Below are 25,686 nucleotides of genomic sequence, written 5' to 3' on the forward strand. Positions count from 1 at the left end.
GTAAAGGATATTTATTCTTGATGGTTACCTTATTTAACTCTCTATAGTCGATGCACATACGTAAGGAACCGTCCTTCTTCTTGACAAATAATATCGGTGCACCCCAAGGGGAGAAACTTGGTCGTATAAAATCTTTGTTCACTAACTCTTCCAATTGCGCTTTTAATTCTTTCAACTCTATTGGTGCCATTCTATATGGATTCTTTGATACTGGTTCTGTACCAGGGTAAACATCAATTGCAAAATCGCTCTCTCTACCTGGGGTAATCCTGGTAGATCATCTAAGAATACTTCTGGAAATTGTTGAACGATAGGAATGTCTACCAGTTTTCTCTCATTTTGCCAATGTGTATCGACTACGCTAGCTAGAAAACAGACGCAACTTGATTTTAGCCTATATTGAGTCTCCATGGAGGAAACAATAGGAATTTTACCTGATCTTGTAGTCGCTTGATATGAATATTCATTCTCTTTCGGTGGTCTGAAATTTACTACCCCATCTCTACAATTTATAGTTGCGTAATGCCTCAACAACCAATCCATCCCCAGAATTACATCATATCCCTTGATACCGACTATGATTAAACTTGCATACAGCTTCCGACCGCCAATGCATACTATATCTCCTTCTACTACTTGACTGGAATGTAACGACTCTCCAGAAGGGAGCATGACACTATAATTTCTATGGGCTGATTCAAATTCCAGGTTCCACTTTGTCACATAATTACTTGCCACAAAGGAATGAGTGGCTCTTGTATCTATCAATGTATAAGCAAAAAAAATTACAGATAAGAATATTACCAGAGACAACTGATGGATGTGCTTCATCTTTCTCTTCAATTAGGGCGAAAATCCTAGGAGTAGCTCGTGGTGGCCTTCGATCTGGCATTCGACTGTCTTTAACCTGATGCCCTTCCTTGTTGCACCTGAAACATCGACCAGTAAATAGTCTGCACTCCCCCAAATGTGGCCTCTTACAAATAGGACATATAGAAGCCGAAGGGGCTCCTTGTGGCCGCTTGCCTTTATCCCAGTCATTCACCGCCTCACTTGGCCTTTTACTCATTTTTGTGGCTGCCACCCTTGGGTTAGTTGTTGTGAGTTTACTTCTCTAAAAAAACTTTTTTGGTGAATCTCGTTGTCGCTGCATCTTCATCTCAATATCATCCAGCTCTAAGGCTTTAGCAATAACTTTCTGATATGGCATATCATCAATTCCAGCCGTCCTCACCCCTTTATAGATTTCTAGCTTTAGTCCTTGGACAAATTGATACACTTTGTTTTCCTCTTTATCTACTAAGTGACTTGAAAACCGAGATAATGACTCAAATTGTCGAATATAGTTTGCCACTGATTCAGTTTGCCGCAGTTGGGTAAATTCTGACATCTTGTTAATCTTGACGGTTCGGCTAAAATATTTATCATAAAAGGCTGTCTTGAATTGCCCCCAGGTCATTCCCCCTGTATTAGCTGTGGGCTTAACTGATTCCCACCAGAAACTGGCGTCTTTCTCTAGGTGAAATACTGCACAAGGAACCTTCTGAGCTTCCTCCATTTGAGCATAGTCAAACATATTCTCAATCTTCCAGATCCACTCCTCAGCATGAGTAGGATCCGAAGACTGTCCATCAAAAGCAGGAGGCCTTAATCGCCTGAACCTTTCCCCACATGAATCAGGTGGAGCATTCCCTTGTCCGTTTCCACTTCCGTTTCCTCCTCTATTTATAAATTCCGTCAATAATTGAGATTGAATCTCTATCAGTGATGTTAGTCGTTGAATATACTCATCTCTAGGTTCCATCCCTCATATAAGTTGTTAGGGTAATTCCTTTTATTCTTGGGCATAATCAAACAATAATTGAACTTCTAAAAATCAAAGTTAAACGTATATACTTACAGTCAATGAAAAGTTCTCGTGCGGTTATTTTTTGCTAGCTGGAAGTCTACAGAATCGTTTTTAAAACCCGGGAGCTCTGATACCATAATTGTAACGACCCAAAGATCATCACGAGACTCGACATTTAGTATAAAAATATTTGGAAGGAACCTGTAGGTTTGGTACATATTACTTGTAAAAGAAATGAAATTTTCTTGTTCTTGTTATATCTCTTCACTCTTATCTTCTAATTTTCTCAAGAAGAAAAGTAAAAACATTCAAACTTCCCATAAGTTATATTTCTAATTTCCTTACAATTTTCTACCATAACATAACAAGATTGACTATTTCTTACAAAATCTAATCCCAAAATATATTACTTCATCTAGTTGTCAATTACTATGACAACTACCAAAATCATTTACTTGACGTATTCTACAGGTCTATAAGCCTTGCCAAGCACAAAATCACCTCACGATCAATTATCTTCGACTGCACTTTAAACATCAGAATGCGATTTAGCATCCTCACCTACATCAAAAGTTGAACTATTAGCCTAATGCTAAATAAGCGAAGTAAAATACATCTATTTACTTGCGCATAATGAATCATGATAACATCTTGTTATTACTTTACTTTTTACTTAACATAGGTTAAGGGTTTTTAGCAAAAACAGGCAATACATAACATAACATGCATCCGACTAGCGGAAGAAACATAACATGCATCCAATAAGTTTCTTAGTGGAAGAAACATAACATGCATCCACTAAGTGGAAGAAAACTAACATGCATCAACTAAATCTGACCCACACTTAAGGGTTTTACACATACTAATATATATCTTGTCTTTCTTCAGATTACATAGTCACAACATAAAAATCATCTAACGTTAAAACTACTTGCCACTTACCTCGACCAAATCAACCTTAGTACTCTTAAATGTAGAGCCCTAAAGACCAAATGTATATACATCCACTTACCTGAAATTCCCTTAGCGATGTTGGGTGATTCCTCCCGTTGTAACTCACTTTGTAGACTTCAACTTTGAAGAAGATAGAAAGAAATTCAATTGAAATGAAGATGGAGAGGGCCGTTGGTTGAAGAATAAGAAAAGTAGATGAGAAGATAATACTCACAAAAGAGAGAGAAATGGGTGAAAGACCATGCACCCATCTTTCTTTGCATGATTGCCAAGTGGCACATAAATATTGCCACCCCCTCATTTCTACTTAATATTAGTATTCAACCCCCCCTTTTATCCTAACTTTAACTTTTACTCCAAAATCTTAATTATTCATTCACAATTTAATAATACTAATTCACAATTTAATAATACTAAATCTTGATTATTACAGTTTTGATCATAGTTTTTGTTAGATTGAATTAAATAAAGTAAAGAGAAAATTAATTAAAGGAGAAATTATTAATTAATAAACTTAAAAGAATAAGTACGATATTGTTTTAATGATGTGGTCTGAACAAAACTAATTTGTGAAAATTGTATTTGCGCACGTACAACTCAAAAGACATATGAATTCAAACATGGTCTGAAGCAAGCGCGAGCAGACGTCGTCTAACTCCATTAGACTTGTAGTCAGAAAAAGTACGCGAGCTGACATCGTCTAACTTTATCAGACTTGTAGTCTGAAGATGTGCACGATCATACGTCATCTAACTTCATCAGATGTGGTCTGAAGAAGTACGCGAGAAGACGTCGTCTAACTTAATCTGTTGTAGTCTAAAGAAGTGCGTGAGCAGACGTCGTCTAACTTCATTAGACTTATAGTTTAAAGAAGTGTGCGAGTAGACGTCGTTAAACTTCATTAGATGTGGTCTAAAGAAGTGCGCGAGCAGAAGTTGTCTAACTTAATCAGATGAGGTCTGAAGAAGTGCACGAGCAGACGTCGTCTAACTTTATCAGACTTGTAGTCTGAAGAAGTGCGCGAGCAGACGTCATCTAAATTCATCAGATGTGGTCTGAAGAAGTGCACGAGCAGACGTCGTCTAACTTTATCAGACTTTTAGTCTGATGAAGTGTGTAAGAAGACGTCGTCTAACTTCATCAGACGTGGTCTAAAGAAGTGCGCGAGCAGACATCGTCTAAATTCATCAGATGTAGTCTGAAGAAGTGCGCGAGCAGACGTCGTCTAACTTCATCAGACTTGTAGTCTAAAGAAGTGAACGAGCATACGTCATCTAACTTCATCAGATGTAGTCTAATGAAGTGCGCAAAAAGACGTCGTCTAACTTCATCAGACTTGTAGTCTGAAGAAGTGCGCGAGAAGACATTGTCTAACTTTATTAGACGTGGTTTGAAAAATTACACGAGCAGACGTTCTCTAACTTCATCAGATGTGGTTTGAAGAAATACGCGAGCAGACATCGTCTAACTCCATCAGATGTTGTCTGAAGAATTGCGCGAGCAGACGTCGTCTAACTTCATAAGACGAAGTCTAAAGAAGTGCGCGAGCAGACGTAGTCTGAACTTTTACATACGGGTCGTCTGAAGAAGCGTCTGATGTCTTGCTTTAGTTTCGTTTGAAGAAGCATCCACTTATCCACTCAGCTCATCAACTTGGCAATCAGCATTATTCATTATCAACTGTGTGCCAAGACAGCGGAACACGTTTTAATTTCCTATCTACCACGTATTCAAATATTCCTCCAACCCACGTTCTGAACTATTCCGTGCACCACGTTCTTGCGAACATTTAGAGGTACAATCTGATTTGCCACGATCAAACGCATATACTCTGTAGTAAGATCTTGTACTCTTGGAGTTCATCCAACGGTTAGCTGACACGTGTCCAAAAGGAAGATTCGACCGTTGGTGCAATTTCAGTATAAATGGCAATCCAAGGATAAGAACGAATCTTTATGACTCTCTCGACACTCTTGCACTCTCAAACGCTCTATCTCTATTGCTCATTTCTCGAATTCTCTAACTCTAAAGCTCAAGCGTGAATTGTTCACTTTGTGAACATTCTGTAATCATTTTACTGTCCTGTCTATGTGAAATCTTAGTATTGTAAGTTGAAAAAAGGTTGTTCTGTTCAACAGAGAGTTAGCTAGGAGTTCAGAAATAGGCGGTTACTATGTTCTGTGTATCTGATCGGATTTGTGTAGTGTTTTATACTAATCAAATCATTTTAGTAAAAAACCTTCTATAAACATAAGAAGGGGTGACGTAGGAGTTTTATCTCCAAACATCCATAAAACTCCATGTGTTATTTCCTTTCCGCTACTTGCATTCGTTTTCTTGACGCTTCAAATCTAGTAAGAAGTTCCGCACTTAAATCAGTTCAAGAGATTGTGAAGATTTTTGAAGAATATAAACAGATCTTAATCCCTCACAAGATTAACATCGAATTGAAAGTTGAAAGTTTTTAACTATATTCAGAACCCCCTCTCTATAGTTAACATCGATCCTAACAATTTTGATGAATGAATAAATCTAAGTTCAGCAATGTGTTAATGGTAGGTAAAGTTGGAGAAGAGCTACCAGTAGTGTTACTCCAACGGCTGAGTGCGCTGACAGCAGAGATGTGCTAAAAACTTAGTATCCCAACAACAGAGTAGCGTTAACAACTGAGTAGCCCAACAATACACTCGCCAACAGTCAAGTGCGCTAGAAGTAGAGATGAGATAATAGTTGAGTAACCCCAAAATAGAGATGCACTAACAGTTGAGTATCCCAACAATAGAGTTGCGCTAACAGCTAAGTAGCCTAAGATCAGAGTTGCGCTAACAGTTGTGTTGTCATTAGTAGTGTTGCGCCAACAACTGTGTTTTGTCAACAAATGAGTTTCCAACAATAGTGTTGCGCTAACAACTATGTTGCGTCAAAAACTGAGTTTCCATCAACAGTGTTGCGCCAACAGATGTGTTGCGTTAACAGCTGAGTACGTTATCAATAGGATAGCTCATCAACAGAGATGATCATTTGTATAGCTCGATATCAATGAAGTTCCACATCAGCTGAATACGACAAAAATATTCAACCAGCTCTCTACTCTGATATGCAAAACGATAAACAAATAATCCATTTGCTTGCGCACTACAATCTCGTACTACCACGCACTAACGAATATGACATTCGCCTGCGCACTACCCCTTATGACTGGCGTATGACAAATATACCACTGTCATGTGTAAACAAAATGGATCCGATCGTTGTCATGCTTCAAGGATAAAAAGATATCAGAGTCCAACGGTGATTCATCTTCTTCGTTTTCGTTCGTGAAATTATCTCTCAGCTATTTGATTACTTTCTCTCCAGTTCGTTCTTCACAAGTGAATACTTAAGCATACACGTTATGATATACGTTGAGAGATAATAATTTGTATCATTTCATAAACAGTTTATTTGTGTATGTTGAACAGAACGTTTTCTGTTAAAAAAGATAGTGTGAGAGCTAGGAGTTTAGGCATGCAATTATTAAGAACTATGATATGAGTGAGTTTGTGTAGAGGCTATACAAATCAAAGTCTTCTAGTGTAATCTTTCTAGAAACAGAAGAAGGGGTGATGTATGAGTTTTATCTGAGCACATCCATAAAATCTAGTGTTGTCTCTTTATTGTTTCATTCAGTCTTATATCTGCCGTTTCAAATCCCGCAAGCATTTTTCGCACTTGAAACCGTTCAAGAGCTTGTTGTCCAATAATAGAAACAGATTTTCAATCTCTAATAGGATTAAAATCGCATTTAAATGATAAATAGAACAACAATATTCAACCCCTCCCCCTTCTATTGTTGTATTCGATCTTAACAAGTTGTATTAGAGCAATATTTTCTATTCTTAAGCTACTACAGATATCCGAAGCATGTCTTCCCTAAACAAGATTCCAATGTTTTAAAAGGAAGATTATGATGACTAGAAGATCAGAATGCAAGCACATCTGGTAGCACAAGATGATTATATGTGGTATGTCATCACAGATGGTCCTATTAAGATACTAAAGGTAAACACAACCAAAAATACAACGGAGGGTGCTCCTGAAATGAAGGAGAAACCCAAATATGAGTGGACTTTTGAAGACAAGAGGAAGGCCAACCTCGTCAATGTGACCAAAGACATTCTCTACAAAACTTTGGACAAGAACATGTTCAACAAGATCAACTCATGTTCCATTGCCAAAGAGATCTGGGAGAAGATGACTAAACTTTGTGAAGGCAACAACCAAACAAAAGAAAACAAGCTGATGGTTGCCACACAAAAGTTCGAAAATATCAGAATGTGTCATAGTAAGACCATGACTGAGTTCGACAAAAGATTCAGCAGCATAGTCATCAAACTTTTAACCCTGGGAAATATATATAGAAACAAAGAAGTTGTTATCAAAGCTATGAGAGCTTTGCCTTGAGAATGGGATATCAAAACGATGGCTATGAGGGAATCCAAGGACCTAAACAAGATCGAGTTTGAGATAAACTCAAAGAATGAGGAGGGACCCGTCCACTTCCATCATGACACAAACATTGGTGACTGCTGAAGTGCCACCTACTCTTACATCTGCCAAGTCGGCTGAACAACTCAACGATGACGCGATGTCCTTATTTGTCAAGTAGTTTGGTAAATTCATGAGGCAAAATCACTATAACTCTAATTCTAACAGAATAAATTATAAAAATGAGTCCATTTCTAATTTAAAATGTTTTAATTATGACAAACCAAGTCACAAAGGGTAATATTGAGATTACAATAATCAAATAGTCAATGAGCATGCTTAAGCACGTATTGAACAATTCCCTCGACAATTACAAATAGGAGCTCTCCGCCAAGATCGATACTATCGGAATGAAGATTGCCGAAGTAACGGACTTCCTTAAGCAAATAGGAAATAATCAATCAGGAGTTGCTGATGTTAAAAAGGGGGAAATAGTGGAGGTGGAAGAGCAGTGAGGGGGAAACCGGGCAGAAAAATGTAGCAAAGAAAATAAACCAGTTGAAGGCTCAAGCTATAAAGGAGAAAGAATTAAAAATGAGGGATGTCTATATTTTGCTTATTTTTGTCTATATATATATATATATATATATAAATTTATCTAGTTCCATTCTTTCATAACTTAGTTTTAATATCATCAAAAATGGGGAAATTGTTAGACTAAGTTAATAAAAAAAGAAAATGAGGAAATTGTTAAATTAAGATTAAAAGGAAATTGTTAATTAAGTTAAATTATGAAAAACGCTTTAATTTATTAAAATGAACTTAGGATAATTAAAATGAACACGCATGGTTTTGACCATAGTTTTGATGAATGAATAAAACTAAGTTGAGCAATGTGCTAATGCGCAGATAAAGCTGAAGAAACGCTAGCAGTAGAGTTGCTCCAACAGCTGAGTGCGCTGGCAGTAGAGATGCGCTAACAACTGAGTAGCCCAACAGCAGAGTTGCGCTAACAACTGAGTAGCCCATAGAAGACTCGCCAGCAGTTAAGTATACTGACAGTAAAGATGCGTTAATAGTTGAGTAGCCCAACAATAGAGATGCACTAACAACTGAGTAGCCCAACAGAAGAGTTGTGCTAACAGATGTGTTGCGCTAATAGTTGAGTATCCCAACAATAGAGTAGCACTAATAGTTGTGTTGCACTAACAGCTTAGTTACCATCAATAGTGTTGTGCCAACAGCTGAGTTGCCAACACTAGTGTTGCGCCAACAGTTGTATTGCGTCAACAATTGAGTTGCCATCAACAGTGTTGCGCCAAAAGATGTGTTGAGCCAACATTTGAGTACACTATTAGTTGGTAACTCAAGAGAAGAGTTTATCATCAGCAGAGATGATCATTAGTAGAGCACGATATCAGCTGAGTTCCACATCAGCTTAATACGACAAAATTATTCAACCATCTCTCTACTCTAAAATAAAAAATAATAAATGAATATTCCATTTGCTTGTGCACTACAATCTCATACTACCACGCACTAACGAATATGTCATTCGCCTGCGCACTACCCCGTATGCCAAGCATATGAAAAATATACCACTGCCACGTGTCAACAAAATAGATTCGACTGTTGTCATGATTCAAGGATAAAAAGATATCAGAGAACAACAGTGATTCTTTTTCTTCGTTTTCGTTCGTGAAATTATCTCCCGTCTATTTGATTACTCTTTATATAGTTTGTTCTTCACAAGTGAATACGTTAAGCATACATGTTACAATATACGTTGAGAGATAATCATTTGTATCATTGCATAAACAATTTATTTGCGTAAGTTAAAAAGAACGTTGTTTATTCAACAAGATAGTGTGAGAGCTAGGAGTTTAAACGGGCAATTATTAAGACCTGTGATGTGAGTGGGTTTGTGTAAAGGCTATACAAATTAAAGTCTTCTAGTGGAATCCTTCTGGAAACCGAAGAAGGGTGGCGTATGAGTATTATCTCTGAGCATCCATAAAATCTTGTGTTGTCTCTTTACTGTTTCATTCAGTCTTATATCTGCCGATTCAAATCCCGCAAATATTTTCCGCACTTGAAACCGTTCAAGAGCTTGCTACGATTTGTCCAAGAATAGAAATATATTTTCAATATCTAACAGGATAAAAATTGCATTTTAGTGAAAAATAAAACAACAATATCCAACCTCTTTCTACTGTTGTATTTGATCCTAACATCTGTATTACCCATTATAAACGATATTATAATTGATAATTTAAGAGGTTAATGGTCATGTGATTTTTTTACTCTTGTTAAATAGTTTTTCCACGTTAAAGCTCACATCTTTTTCTTTATGTTGTTTGCTTAGTTGAATAAAAGTTAATAGGTTATAAATAGAACTCTAAAACAATTAGGTTGTAAATATCATTTTCTTTATTAAGTGATAAACTCATTTAAAAATGAAAATAATACATTAGATAAAAAGATCAATGTTATGTCCATTTAGGAAAATACTTTAAATCACTAAAATAGTGATAGTTTGAACTTCACATTTTTTAATTTTAAATTTGAATTTTATTTAATAAAATTGATCTAAATTCAAGCAATAAAGCAACCTCACACATATTATATTATTATTGTCAATTTATTTAGAACACTGATTTCCTATAATACTTTAAAACGGTTCTTACTGGACAAAAAGGTGTGATATAAGAAATTTTCAAGATTTGTGGTTTCTAAACAATAAGAAAAAAAAAATTAGAGACTATTTATTGGTTATAAATAATTTAGGAACTTATTTATACTTTTTTTCTATGATTGAACTTCCCAACAATTCATTAGTCTATATCAGGAATGCGTCCAATCTCTCTGACTTTCTAACATCATACGACTTTTTTTTATGAATTTTCTTTGTCAACAAATTAGTCGAATTAGCTTTGTTTAATGAATACCCTAAGCCGACTTGAGTTAATTTAATGTGAAATTATTTTACTCAGTATTTTAGATTTTATTCAATTTTAAAAAAAAAAATTATCTCTATCATTTTATTTTCATTATAAACATACTCATTTATAAATTATAATATTTTTATTACATTAATTAAGCTAATTAAAAATCTAAGAAAATGTTTTTTATTTAACAATAATTTTAAACAATATTTAAAAAAACTAAGAGCTTGTTCGAATTGGGGTTATTTTAATAACTTTGAGAGATAAAAAATGATTGTTGATAATTTTGAAAAAATTATAATTATTTTTAGAAAAAGAAATTCAAATAATATTAATCTATATAAAATAAAATAAATTAATAATTTAAAATAAATTTTATTTTATTATATTAGTTAAAGTGATATGATTGATAAGATTATAGTGAAATTATGTTTAATTTTGTTTGAGTTATTAAAATAATTCAAACTGAACCACGCCTAGAATCAAACAAGCTCCTCATGTAATTTTTAGGTTGATAAATCCAATATTATTTTGTTTAAAAGTTGAATTATTTAATTTATTTATTAAAATATTCTTTATTTTTTTTATTAATATCAATTTAAATAATATATATTATAATTATTCAATTAATTAAAATTTTAATCTCAATTAATATTGTTTACTTTCATAAACTTAATAAGAATCTCAAATAACCCAACTAAAGTCTTAAGACTTGTTCGATATTTTATATTTGATTTGGTTTAAAGTTAATTTTAAAATAAATATTATTTAATAAAAAAATAAGTTATTTGAGTTTTATTTTATATTTAAATTTTAAATTTTATAAATATAAAATAAAATATTTTAATATTTAATGGCCCTGAGCTAGGATTTAAATTTATCCAAATTGATGAAAAAAATAGTGGAGTTAATTTTGCATGTAAATTTATACACTTAATTTTTCTTAACACTCTTAAATGGTATGTTAACCAGGTTTTCTCTAGAACTATTAGGCCTAACAATATTTATAAAAGTTATTATTATTAAAACTTAACATTTCAACCATCAATGAACCATTAAAAAAAATTAATATATTTTATAATATAAATTATTAACTATAAATAATTAGTTAATATATTTAAATTTATAAAATAAATAATTTAATATAAAATATTGAAATATATTAATTATTTATACTTTTTAATAAATTTATATATTATTTTAAGTTGTTTTTTAAATATATAACATTTTAAAACTTCTCAAGAAATAACTAAATTTTTATTTTATTTTAATTTTATGTTTTATATTATGATTAATGTTTGTTTAAAAATATATTATTGTTTTAAACACTATTTATTTTATAAATAGTATTTATATGTAGACAGACTTATTTAAAAGTTAAAAATATTTTTGAATATTTAATGATTTATGGTTGTAATGGTAAACATTAAAATTTGATCAATCCTATCTTGTAAAAAAAATTAATTTTAAATTTTAAATTTATACTAACCCAAATAAGGAATTAAAATTAAATTAAGAGTTAATTATTGTGATAATTAAATTCTAATTAGGAAAATTATTTAAAAAATTAATACATTTGAGGTTAAAATATTTTATTTATTTTACCCAAATTAAACATAAGAAAGGGTTAAAATTATTTAATTAGAATTTAATCATAATTATGTAAATACCCCCAAAATTCCCAAAAATACAAAAAAAAATTGATCATAATTTTTATCATAATTTTGGAAATATATTATGTGGAATTTTTGGTGTAGACAAATGCAAAAATAGATTTCAAATAACTCTTTTATAAAAATAAATAAATCTGATAATTCAGTGTAGCAGGAATTATGTTTAATTTTTTGCACCAGCATCTCTAGCCATAAGATGAGCACTGAAGCATCATCCAATGCTCAGGAGCGCGCCACACAGTCGTTGTAATGGTGCAAACGCGCGCCCGCTCACACCGGATCAACAAGCGGGATCAGCTAACACCGTCAGCCTAATCGCTGACGGACTAGACGAGACGCCACAAAACGACGTCGTCATCTACTTCGCCATGCCAAGACGCTCGTCGGAATCGCGACGCCCGCTGGCGCGTTTCTTCCAAAAGGAGTTCCTTCGATAATGCACTTTTTCCTCTGATTTCTTCGCTTATGTGTTCGTCTTATCTTTATTTTCAATAGCCCTATACCTAGGTTAGACACCTCAACCTAGAACTAGGCTGCCACGAAATGAATACGAATTAGGGATAAGAATGAAGATCGTCCAATTCGACTTGAATTCTATTTCTTCGACCAACCAAAAACGACTATAATAATTCCCTATAGGTTTCTATACCAAATCATCAATCAATCACTACTTAATGCACTACAAATCGAAGTTTGAAGAATCTGGCCAAGAACAGTTTTGTGAAAACTTACTCCGACCACCACAACTCTGATCCATGCTTCTAGATAGCCTCCACCATATTCAAGTAGTGTTCTTCAGCTGTTGGTATGAATCCAGAAGTTTTGTATTTCAATTTGTGATTGAAAATTCGAATTTTCTCAAATTTTCAAGTTTGATCGGTTTGGTTTGTTCTAGGGCTAAGTTATGTGATTTTATTGTTTTGAATCATTCATTATATCATGTTATCAGATCAAATCAACCTTAATCAAAAATTTTGAAAAATCAGTTTAGAAAACAGGATTTTAAAAATCATGTTCTTGAGCTTTAATCTTGATTTTTTTTATTCAAATAGCTGCTAAACATGTTGGGATGAATCATGTTTGATCAAACTGTATTTTTAAAATTTTTAAGTTTTGATTTTATCTTCAAAAATATTTTAAATGATGTTGTTGTTTTGGTTGTGTTCAACTATATTCATCATTTCGATGCTAATGGAATAAAATTCAGACATTGAAATGATCTAATTTGAAAAATCCCAAATTTTGTCCTAAAAATGTTTTTAGAAATTGATCTTTGTAAAGATCCAATAATCGTGATTTATGTTATGGATTTTGTTCTTCATAATCATATGAATTAACATTGGCTTACATATCATAATTTCATGATCTAAATAAAAAGTTATGGCTTCAGCAATTTTTTCATACCAATTGAAGAACACTCGGTCCTAGGACCAAGTCTTGTAGGATCGGGACCAAGACCGAGAAACAGGATCGAGAATCTTCGGTCTAGACCGAGACCAAAGACTGGTGTGTTTGAGTTAGGACCGAGATCAAGGACCGGAGTTCTTGAGCTTTGACCGAGGATGGCGACTAGTGTTCTTGAGGAAGGATCGAGCACCAGGATTGATATCCAAGACCTAAGACCGAGACTTCCGACCGAGTTTTCTAGCCCAGGACCGAGTTCTATCCTAACCTAGGAACGAGTGCATCTAACCCTAAGACCGAGAACTACATAAACCTAGGACTGAGGACCTAGACCGATGAACTTAACCCGGGACCGAGCCTATAATGTCAAGGACTGAGTAATCTGAGTTCGGGATCGAGCCTCCCGAACCCAGGACCGAGCCCTCCACACCCAAGGAACCATGCGCCCGAGCCTTGTTCTAGACCACCCTAGTCTAGACCGAACCCGTTTAATCCCAGATCCACAAAACCAAACCCAGACCCTAGGACTTGGGTTAGGCCTGTTTGGTTCTATTTTACAAAATCTAAAATTATTTTTGTAATTTTAGAACCCATTTTCAAATAATCTCGAAAGTTTAAAAAAGATATTTTAAATATTTTCGGAATATTTCCTAAACCAATATTTTAGCTAAGGCTCTGTTTGGAATTTATTTTTAAATTCTAACACTTTTCTGATATTTTCATGGTTTTACTCAGTAATATATCAATGCAATCGAATGTACGCCCTTTAAATAATTTTGTATAATTATTTACGCAATCTAAACCTATCATTGTTTAGGACCCCTAGATTATTAATTAAAGAAAATAAATATTATAAATAAATTTTAACTAGCCCAACTTTTTTTTATTTTAAAAAATTTAAAACCATCTTTTGACAGGCGTGGAGGACATACCGCGAAAGTCTTTTCCCGAGCGTAACCAAAGTCACGAATCCCTTACAGAAATTCTAGTATAAATACGTTTATACACATATCAGTTTATTGATTTTTATAAAATCATTTGGCGACTCTGAATTTTAAATAAATAATCTTTTAAATTAATTATGTTTGATTAATTTAAACCGGGTTTTGATCAAATTATTATTTGGTCCCCAGATTATTAAAATTCGGACAAAACTAATTATTTTGACATAATTAATTCGAAAAGCTCTCAAGCATCATTTTTAAAAAAATTTAAAATAATGTTTTCTTTTAAAAAAATCCTAGCACGCAAATCAAGGTTGAAATGCATCGAACTTCGAGCCTCTCCGTGATATATTCCCACGTATTGCCACATGTCTTCCACATGTGATGAGCTACGGAGGGGAGCCGATTCCTGGGGGTTACAACTTTCTTGGTGACTTTGTTGGTGATATTAAACTTTATTTTAAATAAAATAAATTAAGCTCTAGCTATATAAATTTTTATTTATAACATTTAAAGAACCTTCACAATAGTTCACCTTATAGGGTTCATCACCCTAAAAGGTGCCTAGTTCACCTTAGCACTCAAAATTTGGTTATTGTACCCAATCGTTGTTTGACATGCCCAAACAATAGAGTCTCGACAAAGTCAAACATGTACGTGCTTATTTATTATACATGCATACATCTAATATATATAATAAACATCTATAAGTTTAATTTCTTTTAACAATCAAACGACATGTTTGTCAAGTTGATTATACATCGCATAATGTCTCTTCTAGAGAACGACAATATGTTCATCTAAAGCCATTATTTCCACGAGAGGGAATGATACTATCGAGCTTACAGTCTCAGTACTACTCTCAAATACACCCACTTCAGAATTCATCATAACTTCATGATGGATATGCAACAAAAATAGGACCTGGTACACATGGCCTTCATGTTAGGAGATCGCCAGATCTGTTCGACCACTGAAGAGTTTAAGGCCATTATGATGATCGATAATAAGAACATCATAAGACTTAAACACTAAATGGAATCCATGCTCCTCCGATGTCTACTCAACAAAGAATTCGGGTATACGAAGACCACAACGAATAAGATTCAGGAAATAACCTACTTCAATTTCCCATGATGGGTCAACCTAGCCACTTAGACCAGAGAAACCCTACTGAATTTCACTACCTTCCTACTGAATTTCACTACCTTCCTACTAAACATAAAGATCATTTTCTCACTTCCTCATTTGCGGTAATTGTGACCTCTCGAGAGAATCGATGACTATTGCACTACTAGGACTAGTACATCTGAGAATTCAAAATTGGCTTATGCGTTTGAAATGACTTAACTACTACAATACTCATGACCTGTTCAGGGAATTCAGCCATAGCCATATTGAAGTTATTGTCGCAAAGGATAGACCAATAAACCAATGGATCATTGCGGAATACCTCGGAATATGGCACAATGCTTTTTAGATGAATGTCCAGCCAAAACAAAGGAAATATATGGAACTCTTTTACAACCAGTATGAGAGATCCTAGAGAGATAAAGAAGAAAATGATGCTCATATTGAAGCAGACTATGTCTGGACTTAGAAGTTTCTACTTCTCGTCAAAAACTTTTCCCCTTTAGACTCTTTTGTAAAATGATAATAAAAGAGTCTTTATGTAACAAATGTTGTAAGTATGTTTGTATACAAATCTATGTTTGATTATTTAATCAAATCACCTCTCTAGTTTTCCTTTCAGCGCTTTTGTATTTATATTTTATTACATTTACAACATCTTTATCTCTCTCTCTTCATAATCACTGTTTTCCAATCACTTTGAACAAGTACGGTCCCACGAAGAAAAGATCCAAGAACTAGACGTTTTGTGTGTAAAGAAATGGCCGAAGGAACTCTGAAAATCGATAAGGATATAGTATCTCCAACTGAGTTTGTTGAAGTAAAGGATACTCTTCAGCAAGTAATGGACCAATTGACACTGTTAACAATCTTGATGACTAAGTCTGCTATCCCTGTTTAGGAGCAGCCATCCTCGTCTAGACAACCACAACAATCTATACCTATTGCTGCTCCGATTAAGATTAACCTTCAAACGCGTCGTAATGTGGAAGAAACATCTCTATGAGGAGCCTCCTGAAGATGATAATAGGTCAGTAAAAACTACGTTAAAAGCTGTGTATAATCCCAACGCCCAAGAAGGGGAAAACCCTACGATCGTTACTCCTACAGAATACGAGTTCCAAATGGCTTAGTTAAACGCTAACCAAGCCAAGTTCCAAGATCAACTCAGTCAGTTGACCAAGAGTAGCATTGATGAACACCATGATTGAAAAAATGTCATGAAAACTGTTGAACGAGCAATCATACATTTGGTATAAAATTGTCTTTTCTTTCTAAGTACTTAGGCAAGAGTGACCCTACAGCCTTCTTCTAGATATACACAATGGCTATGACATATTTATACTTGGAAGAATCAACGGTCATTCATATATTTTCTCAATATCTAGATGGTGCAGCTTTACATTGGTATCACCAAAATAAGATAGTTTATCTTTAAACTATTGATGAACTCGTATAAGCCATTATAGTACGGTTCAGTATGCCTCTCAACTTAGAACGACCCGAGAAGAAGCTCAAGAACGTTAAACAAGGCTAAAACAAGAAATTTGCGATTTATATCGAAAGGTGGAAGGATGTTGCTGAAGAAATCGATTCTTTACCTAGAAAATAAAGACAAACAACATGATTTGGATAATATCAATGGTCGATATTCTATTGGATTCCCGGCAAAACTTTCCAAAACATGTAGAAGCTTCTCAAGACGAGTAATAATCTCGATGAAGCCTTTGATAAGGAAATAAAAGAGGATCAAACCATAAAGACTTATATTACCCTCCTCGACTTCAGAGGAAGGACAAAGCTGAAGTCCAACAGGTCACGGCTGCTTGGATCTCTCTAATCGGAGGTTGAAGACGACTATGGCGGTTGGAGAAATAGATGATTTCTCACTCTCTCCTTCTAACCCTAGGATCTCATTATCCAACTTAACTTAAGCCTAAAAGTCTAGCTTAAATAGGTGACCCTAGAGGTACTTATAAAATTGTTTGTTAGATTAAGGTCTTAATTGATTTAGGATAATTAACATACTTGATTTTCATGATTGATGATTGATGAAATGGTTTTGATAATGAATGAATAAAACTAAGTATATATATAATTGTTAGTCATATCAATCATATAAATATATACTTAAATATCAACATCTTAAGTGGTGTAGTGGTAAGTACTATCGCCTGTCACGCGGGTGACTCAGGTTCGAAGCGCAAGGAGACGGGTGAATTTTATTATTTCAGGGGAAGCACGAGCAGACGGGTGCGTGACCAGACAGCCGTCTAAGTAGAGATGCACTAGTAAGCGTCTTAAGTAGATGAGCGTTTAGATAGCTGGTAGTAAAGTTCTCTAGACGTCACTTACACCATAATTCAAATTTTCTGCATTGTACTACCACGATCTCAAGAATATATTTCTGTTGTACTATCCAGTACATCCAACGAAAAGAGAACATGTTTCCATAAAGAAGATTTGACCGTTGCTACAATTCAGTATAAGAAGCAAATAGTTGAAGCTCTCTTGGAATCACAAGATTTCCAAACTCTTGAATTCTTGAATCAACTTACTCTTTCTAGCTATTTTATTCTCGAGTATATTTTGTAATTCATTACGTAAATCTGAGAGTTAAATTACTAAACTACCTGATAGTCATTAACAGTGTATTGTAAGTTGAACAGAGGGTGTTCTGTTCAACAGTGTGTGTGCTAGGAGTTCAGAACAGGCGGTCAATTAAGTCCTTGGTTTTTGTAGGCGTTATATAAATCAAAGTCTTTTAGTGAATATCCTTCCTGTTGAGGAAGAAGGGGTGACGTAAAAGTTTTATCTCAGAACATCCATAAAACTTATTTTGTTATTTACTTTCCGTCCATCGCATTTTTTTTATCTGACGCTTCAAATCCAGCTAGTTGTTCTGCACTTGAATACGTTCAAGGGCTCGCAAAGATTTGTGAACAGTAGAAATATGTTTTAACTTCTAACAGAGTTAAAATCGAATTGAAAGTCATAAGTTGTTAACTGTATTCAGACCCTCGTCTCTATTGTTAACATTGATCCTAACAATTGGTATTAGTGCCCTGTTTTCTATTCTCAAGCATCAATCATCATAATAATGTCTACCATTATCAACAGAATACTAATGTTCTCCAGGGAAAACTACGATAATTGGAAGCTGAGAATGCAAACGCATTTGGCAGCTCTCGATGAAATCATATGGTATGTTATCACTGATGGTCCAATAAATATTGAGAAACCAAGTTGCGAATGGACGACTGAAGATAAGAAGAAGAAGAACCTGGACAATGTTTCCAAAGATATTATATACAAGACGTTGGACGATAACATGTTCAATAAGATCAAGTCTTGCTCCTCTGCTAAAGAAAATTGGGAGAAGTTGATCCAATTTTGTGAGGGCAAAAAGTAGACAAAAGAAAACAAGTTGATGGTTGTCACACGGAAGTTTGATAGTGAATCAGAGTACAGCTCATCCTCAAGCGACGATGAGAAAGATATCGTCAAATGTTTCATGTCTGATGATACCGAGGTATTTGACTTCTCCTCTTAAGAATTCTCAAGAGATTAGTTAACTATTGCACTCAATGACATGGTCATTGAGTACAAGAAATTGTCAGACTCTTTTAATTAACTAAATTTGAAAAACAACTCTGAAAGCTCTTCTTCATCTCAAAATAATGATTCTGAAGTTTTTGAAAACAAAATAAATGAGCTCTCAGCTGAGAATGAGAAGCTCAAAGAAACAATTCAAATTCTTTCTGCTGAATATGAAAGATTTAACTATGTGGTTAGTTCTTGGACAAAATTTGGGAATGCTCTCAAGCAGCTGCTTAAGCAGCAAAGGCCCGCCGGACACAAGTCCGGTTTGGGATATGCTGAGAGCAATCCAGTTGAATCTAGTAAAAATTTAAATCCTTTGAAAGGCAAGCTTAATCTCATAAGCTTTGACAAGGAAAGTTTTAACGGATATTAGAATTAATCACAGCTGTGATGATTTGACTTTAAAAGATGAAACTAAATATGTTAAGCCAACGTCAAGATGGCTGAAATCCAAGAAAAGGGCAGCCAGCTCGCCCGACAAGCAAAAACTTGACAGAAAGTCAAGAGGTTTTTTTTATCAAAAATCATTTATTATAAAGTGAAGGGATCATCAGCTAGCAAAAAGATTTATGCCAAGCTTAAAACACACACAGAATGAGAGATCCATAAGAATAATTTGAGTATGGATCCCCAATGGACTAATCCATCATGAACCCAAAGAAAATTGGGTACCAAAGGTGTCACTATTTACAGGTACAGGTAAATCAAGACAGCAGCTTGGAAGAGTCAAATGGCATCTGGACAGCCGGCTGCTCGGAAATACCATATGACAAGCAACAGCCTGAAGTGGCTGAAATCTTCACGAAGCCACTTCCCGAGTCTAAGTTTTCATACCTTAGAAATATTTTAGGATTGTTAGATTACGATAATGCCTAAATTGTGATTAAGTTATGAACTCACCTAGTTTTGATAATTTAGTTTGAATAATTAAAAAGGGAGAAATTGTTGAATTGTGTTTAAATTATGAACTCACCTAATTTTGATAATTTAGTTTAAATAATCAAAAAGTGAGAAATTTTGAATTGTGTTTAAATCATGAACTCACCTGGTTTTGATAATTTATTTTAAATAATCAAAAAGGGATAAATTGTTGAATTGTGTTTAAATCATGAACTCACCTAGTTTTGATAATTTAACTTAAATAATCAAAAAGTGATAAATTGTTAGATTAAGGTCTTAATTGATTTAGGATAATTAACATACTTGATTTTCATTATTGATGATTGTTGAAATGCTTTGACAATGAATGAATAAAACTAAGTATATATATATAATCGTTAGTTATATCTTATATAAATATATACTTAGATAGCAACATCTTAAGTGATGTAGTGGTAAATACTCTCGCCTGTCACGTGGGTGATCCGTGTTCGAATCTCACACGTGTGCGCGACCAGACGTCCAGGTAGAGGCAGACGTCTAAGTAGAGATGCACGAGTACATCATGGATAGTACATCCAACAGAAAGAGGACACGTGTCCATAAAGAAGATTTGACCATTGCTACAATTAGTATAAGAAGCAATTAGAGTACAACGACAAATAACTTGAATCAACTTACTCTCTTTAACTATTTTATTCTCAAGTGTATTTATTAATTCACTACGTGAAGTTGAGAGATAATTTACTGGACTACCTGATAGTCATTAACAGTGTGTTATAAGGTGAACAGAGGTTGTTCTGTTCAACAGTGTGTGTGCTAGGAGTTCAGAGCATGCGGTCAATTAAGTCTTGGGTTTCTGATTGGGTGTGTGTAGGTGATATACAAATCAAAGCCTTCTAGTGAATATCCTTCATGTTGAGGAACAGGGGTGACGTATGAGTTTTATCTCTGAACATTCATAAAACTCTTTGTGTTCTTTACTTTCCGTCCATTGCATTTGTTTATCTAACGCTTCAAATTCAGCTAGTTGTTCCGCATTTGAATCCGTTCAAGAGCTCGCGAAGATTTGTGAAGAATATAAATAGGTTTTAACTTCTAACAGAGTTAAAATCGAATTTAAAGTCATAAGTTATTAACTGTATTCAGACCCTGTCTTTATTGTTAACACCGATCCTAACAATGTCATTCAATAATTAAAATAAATTGCACTAAGTTGGTTAATGTCACATCGGTTGATTGACACAAATTGGTTGCAACCACTTGATCGAGATTGGTATGGGCCACACTTTAAATAGTACATTTCCAAAGTCTTTGGTACTAAACAGTCTAAACCCATGTCAAGTTGGAAACAAACTAAGATGCTAAATAGCTTACTTTCAGAAGGAAAAAAACACCTAGATTATAACATGTTCACCAAATTCAGCCAAAATCTACAAAGAAACCTTGTGAAAAAAAGAGATACAAGTTCTCCTACAACCAACTACAATGATCAAAGTTAGTGAAATCAATAAAATCCATGAAATCAGGAATGTCGAAGTTAAAAAAATCATCCTCGGTAGGGATCCAGTTTGGCTCTTCTTCTTTCTCTAGCTCTAAGTTCAACATTTTTGTGGCGTCGCCATTTGACGGGCCTTCGTTTTCGGTCACCCCAAACCCATTTTCTACAGTCTTGAGTCTCTTATTGTCTGAGGGAATTTCAATGGGCCTTTCCCTTTTCATGGACTGTTTGTCTCCTTTCTTGACGAAACCTACCCTCTTCTTCAGATTAGTATTCCAATGGTTTTTCACTTGGTTGTCTGTTCTTCCAGGCACCCTTCCAGCAATCAATGACCATCTACAAAATCAAAGTGTTTAAATATAATAATGATTATTTTTTGTTTTTTATTTATTTCCTTAATTTTATTTGTTTAATTGAATATAGAAAGCTAATCTAGTTAAATATAATAATGATGAATATATTTAAAAAGTTTATTTTAACTTGTTTGGTTGAAGATGTCATTGTTGTGGCTCTATTGATTCATGCTAGAATCCTTAATATATATATATATATATATATATATATATATATATATATATATATATGGTTGAGTTATTTTGAAAAAAAAAAACTCACTATACCAATTTAACTTAATAACCTCATTTACTTGTATAATCTTAATCCTACCAAAGCTTAGAGAAAAAAAACACCTGTTTCCTAAGAGTCGATGAAGCCTGATGATAAGGTCATCTTCATCCTCGTTGAAACCTCCATGTTTGATATTTGGATTGAGATAATTCAACCATCTCAATCTGCAACTTTTTCCGCATCTTTGTAACCCTGCACAAGTTCGTGTGTTTCATGTCCGAAGTTGGCCATAAAAATATATATATAGATAAACATTGCAGTTAATAGTTACATTCTTCTTGGTCTAAAGGAACTGTAATAGTTTTAATAGCATCTTTTTTCTTGGATTCGGTTGGGTTATGAATTGGTTGAAGTACCTGTAATTTTGCCAATGCGGTTCCACCGGCCACAGCCGTATTCGCGAACGTATTCCATCAAAACCCTGTCTTCGTCCTCATTCCATTGCCCTTTCTTGTGGATCAGCTTATCAAGGTTCTCAGATGTTGCCATTGTTGAAGCCGTGAGTTTTTTTTCTCTCACTAGAAAAGAGTTTTTTAAAGTGAGGGAGACAGTGAAATGGGTATTAAATATGCAAATTATATACAATAAATAGAAAACATATTGGTCTTCCCCATAATTGATAGCTGATTGAGGAAATATATATATATATATATATATATATATATATAATTATTTGTTTGATTAGAGTTATAATAGTCCCTAGAGCCGCAAATGAGTCTAGTTTGAGCTCGACTCGAACTCAACATACGAATGAATTTATAAATTTGAGCTCGACTCGACTAAGTATTTATTAGTTTGACTCGAACTCAACACACAAATGAATTTATAAATTTGAGCTTGACTCAACTATTTATCTACAAAATAAAATTTTCAAGGTCGAACTCGAGCTCAAGTGAAGCTCCAGTTGAGCTTAAATAAGCTTTATAACATAAACTAGCATTTAGCCCGTGCATTTGCACGAGTAATAATATAAAAAACCGTGAAAAAAATTATGGATAACATTTTTAATTTTATTTTTAACCGTTTTAAATTTAAAAATGGGTCACTCACAATCCGACCCAAGTATCCAAATTAACCACAGCTCTCGACCCGGCAATCCGGACACTTTAAAAATATCATTATATTTATATATAGATTAGTTAGTTAAAAAGTTTAACTTATATTAATATTAAAACGTCCCGCGTTTATCAAATTTGGTGTTGAATTTAAAATATAAAGTTTTATAGCCTAGTTGGTTAAAGAGTTGTACTTGTTTTGTTATGTTGCAAGTTCGAAACATACCTCTAGCATTTTTAATTTTATTTTTAACCGTTTTAAATTTAAAAACGGGTCAACCCATAATCCGACCCAAGTATCCAAATTAACCAAAGCTCTCGACCCGGCAATCCGGACACTTTAAAAATTAAGCATCATTATATGTTAAAAAATTGAACTTATATTAATATTAAAACGTCCTGCGTTTATCAAATTTGATGTTGAATTTAAAATATAAAGTCTTTGTAGCCTAATTGGTTAAAGAGTTGTACTTGTTATGATAGATTGCAAGTTCGAAACATACCTCTAGCATTTTTAATTTTATTTTTAACCGTTTTAAATTTAAAAACGGGTCAACCCACAATCCGACCAAGTATCCAAATTAACCATAACACTCGATCCGGCAATCCGGACAATTTAAAAATTAAGCATCATTATATATATATAGATTATCAAAAATATATATATATATATATATATATATATATATATATATATTTCACTCAAAATAGTTTGAGTAATTTTAATTTACTTGTTCCTCAAAAGAAATAATATTAAAAACTAAAGCAGAAGAAAGAAGAAATAGTGATTAATGTGAATAGTGAAAAGATGAAGTATATATATATATATATATATATATAATTGTAACAATAATATCATATATTTATTATTTATTGGATAAATTTGTAAAATATATTATATTATAACAATAATATAATATATTATTATAAGAATAATATAATATAATATATTATTATAATAATGAATTAGGAAATTAGGATTTTAATTTTAATTTTAATTTTTTTTTACACTATGATATAATTATGTGTCCATTTTGGATGTACTTTTAAATAAAGTAAAAAAAATATTTATTTTAAATTTTAATATTAAAATAAAATAAATATATATTATCATACTTGAAAAAAATTTATAAATCACTGAGCAAATATTATAGTAAATATTATATGAGCTCGATTCAAATATTAAATAAGTAGGCTCAAACTCGGTCAAAGTCAAGCTCAACTCGAGTTTTGATCGAACTGCTCACAAGTAGTTTGCAACCACACTCATTTTAAATTTAAAATTAAGGTGTTTTAAGTACGAATCAAATTAATGACCTTATTTTTGTAAAAATACACTTATCATTATAAAATAATTAATTATTTAATATTGTTTAAAAATATCATAAAATAATAATATATCGATGAAATTTTGTATGTTATTAAAAAAATATTTTATAGTTATGAATTTATATGTACTTTGACCAGCATTTTTTTAATAATTTGAGAGCTAAAGAAAATGGTTATGCACGTGATTGATTATCAGTGATTGCTGACAAGTCTGATAGGGGTCAATTGAGGCGGGGTAAGAGAAATGGGACTAAAAAAATTGATTCTCTATCCAACTTGAAAAATAATCAGAGAAAAATTTAATAAATAAATTAATTAATCGGATAAACATTATTCACAATATTATTATTCACAATATTAATTTACAATATTATTTGATAGGATGTGTTTAGTAATTTTGGAATTATATTGAATTGGAATTAAAATTAGAAGTTTAAGTTTTAATTTAAATTTGATGTTACAATTAATTTAAAAAATTAACATTTAAATAAATATTTTACTTTTTAAATTTAGAAAGTTAAACAGTTAAACCGGTATTTTTTTTAATATATCAAGTTAAATGTTAACCGATATTTTTTTTTAATAAAAATTAAAACTTAAAAAATATTTTGACCCATTAACTATTTTAATTGGTTTTGTCGAACCAAAATTTTAATAAAAATATATAATATTTATTAAATTTATTTTTATAATAATCTTGTTTACAAACATAAAAATTGGTTTATTTTTAAAAAAAAAAAATCTCTGAATCTTTTCACTATTAATGTATCAAATTAGTCTTACTTTATTTTATGGAATTAATATTTTAAATAGAAAAAATATTCTAATATTCTTAAAAGAAATTCAAAGAGCTAGTCTATATTTTTTTATCATATTATATATATTTTTTAAAGTCCAAGAAAAACCCTACAAAAACCCAAATCAAACTTGCTCAAGAGTTTGCATTTCAAATTTACATACAATACTTAATTTATACTTAAAATTATTTTTAATTCAACTTTTGTAGAAATATATAGTCTAATAAATTAAATATTAACAATATTGTATACAAACCAAATACAAAATTTTGAAATTGTTATTTATTATTATGATAAAATCATGCATAAATAATCAAATAGTGATTAATAAAAAAATATATTCTTATTTGAGACAAATAAATTGAAAAATATATAAATACAAATATTTTCTTCTTTTTTTCAACCAACTCCTAGAAAAGATCTCACCTAACAGTTAGATTTTAAATGAAGATTTTGAGATTTTACTTTCTTTATTGAAATTACAATCTTAACCGATACATAAAAAAATTATAATTTATTAAAAAATAT

General features: G+C 32.7%; 2 protein-coding genes across 2 annotated transcripts; both read right to left on the minus strand.

The window, feature by feature from the left end:
* Window positions 1-281: 281 nt before the first annotated feature.
* Window positions 282-1,069, minus strand: LOC124913365. Its single transcript, XM_047453954.1, has 3 exons — window positions 805-1,069; window positions 379-761; window positions 282-293 (listed from the first exon to the last, which is right to left on the minus strand). The coding sequence occupies exons 1-3, from the start codon at window positions 1,067-1,069 to the stop codon at window positions 282-284; spliced, it is 660 nt and encodes a 219-aa protein (XP_047309910.1).
* Window positions 1,070-21,143: 20,074 nt separating this feature from the next.
* On the minus strand, window positions 21,144-22,510 carry LOC124912600 (transcription factor WER-like). The gene is made up of 3 exons (XM_047453247.1): window positions 22,334-22,510; window positions 22,040-22,169; window positions 21,144-21,686 (listed from the first exon to the last, which is right to left on the minus strand). The coding sequence occupies exons 1-3, from the start codon at window positions 22,464-22,466 to the stop codon at window positions 21,323-21,325; spliced, it is 627 nt and encodes a 208-aa protein (XP_047309203.1). The 5' UTR covers window positions 22,467-22,510; the 3' UTR covers window positions 21,144-21,322.
* Between the last annotated feature and the right edge of the window lie 3,176 nt (window positions 22,511-25,686).

This window comes from Impatiens glandulifera, chromosome 8, assembly GCF_907164915.1.
Source record: "Impatiens glandulifera chromosome 8, dImpGla2.1, whole genome shotgun sequence".
Lineage (NCBI taxonomy): Eukaryota > Viridiplantae > Streptophyta > Magnoliopsida > Ericales > Balsaminaceae > Impatiens > Impatiens glandulifera.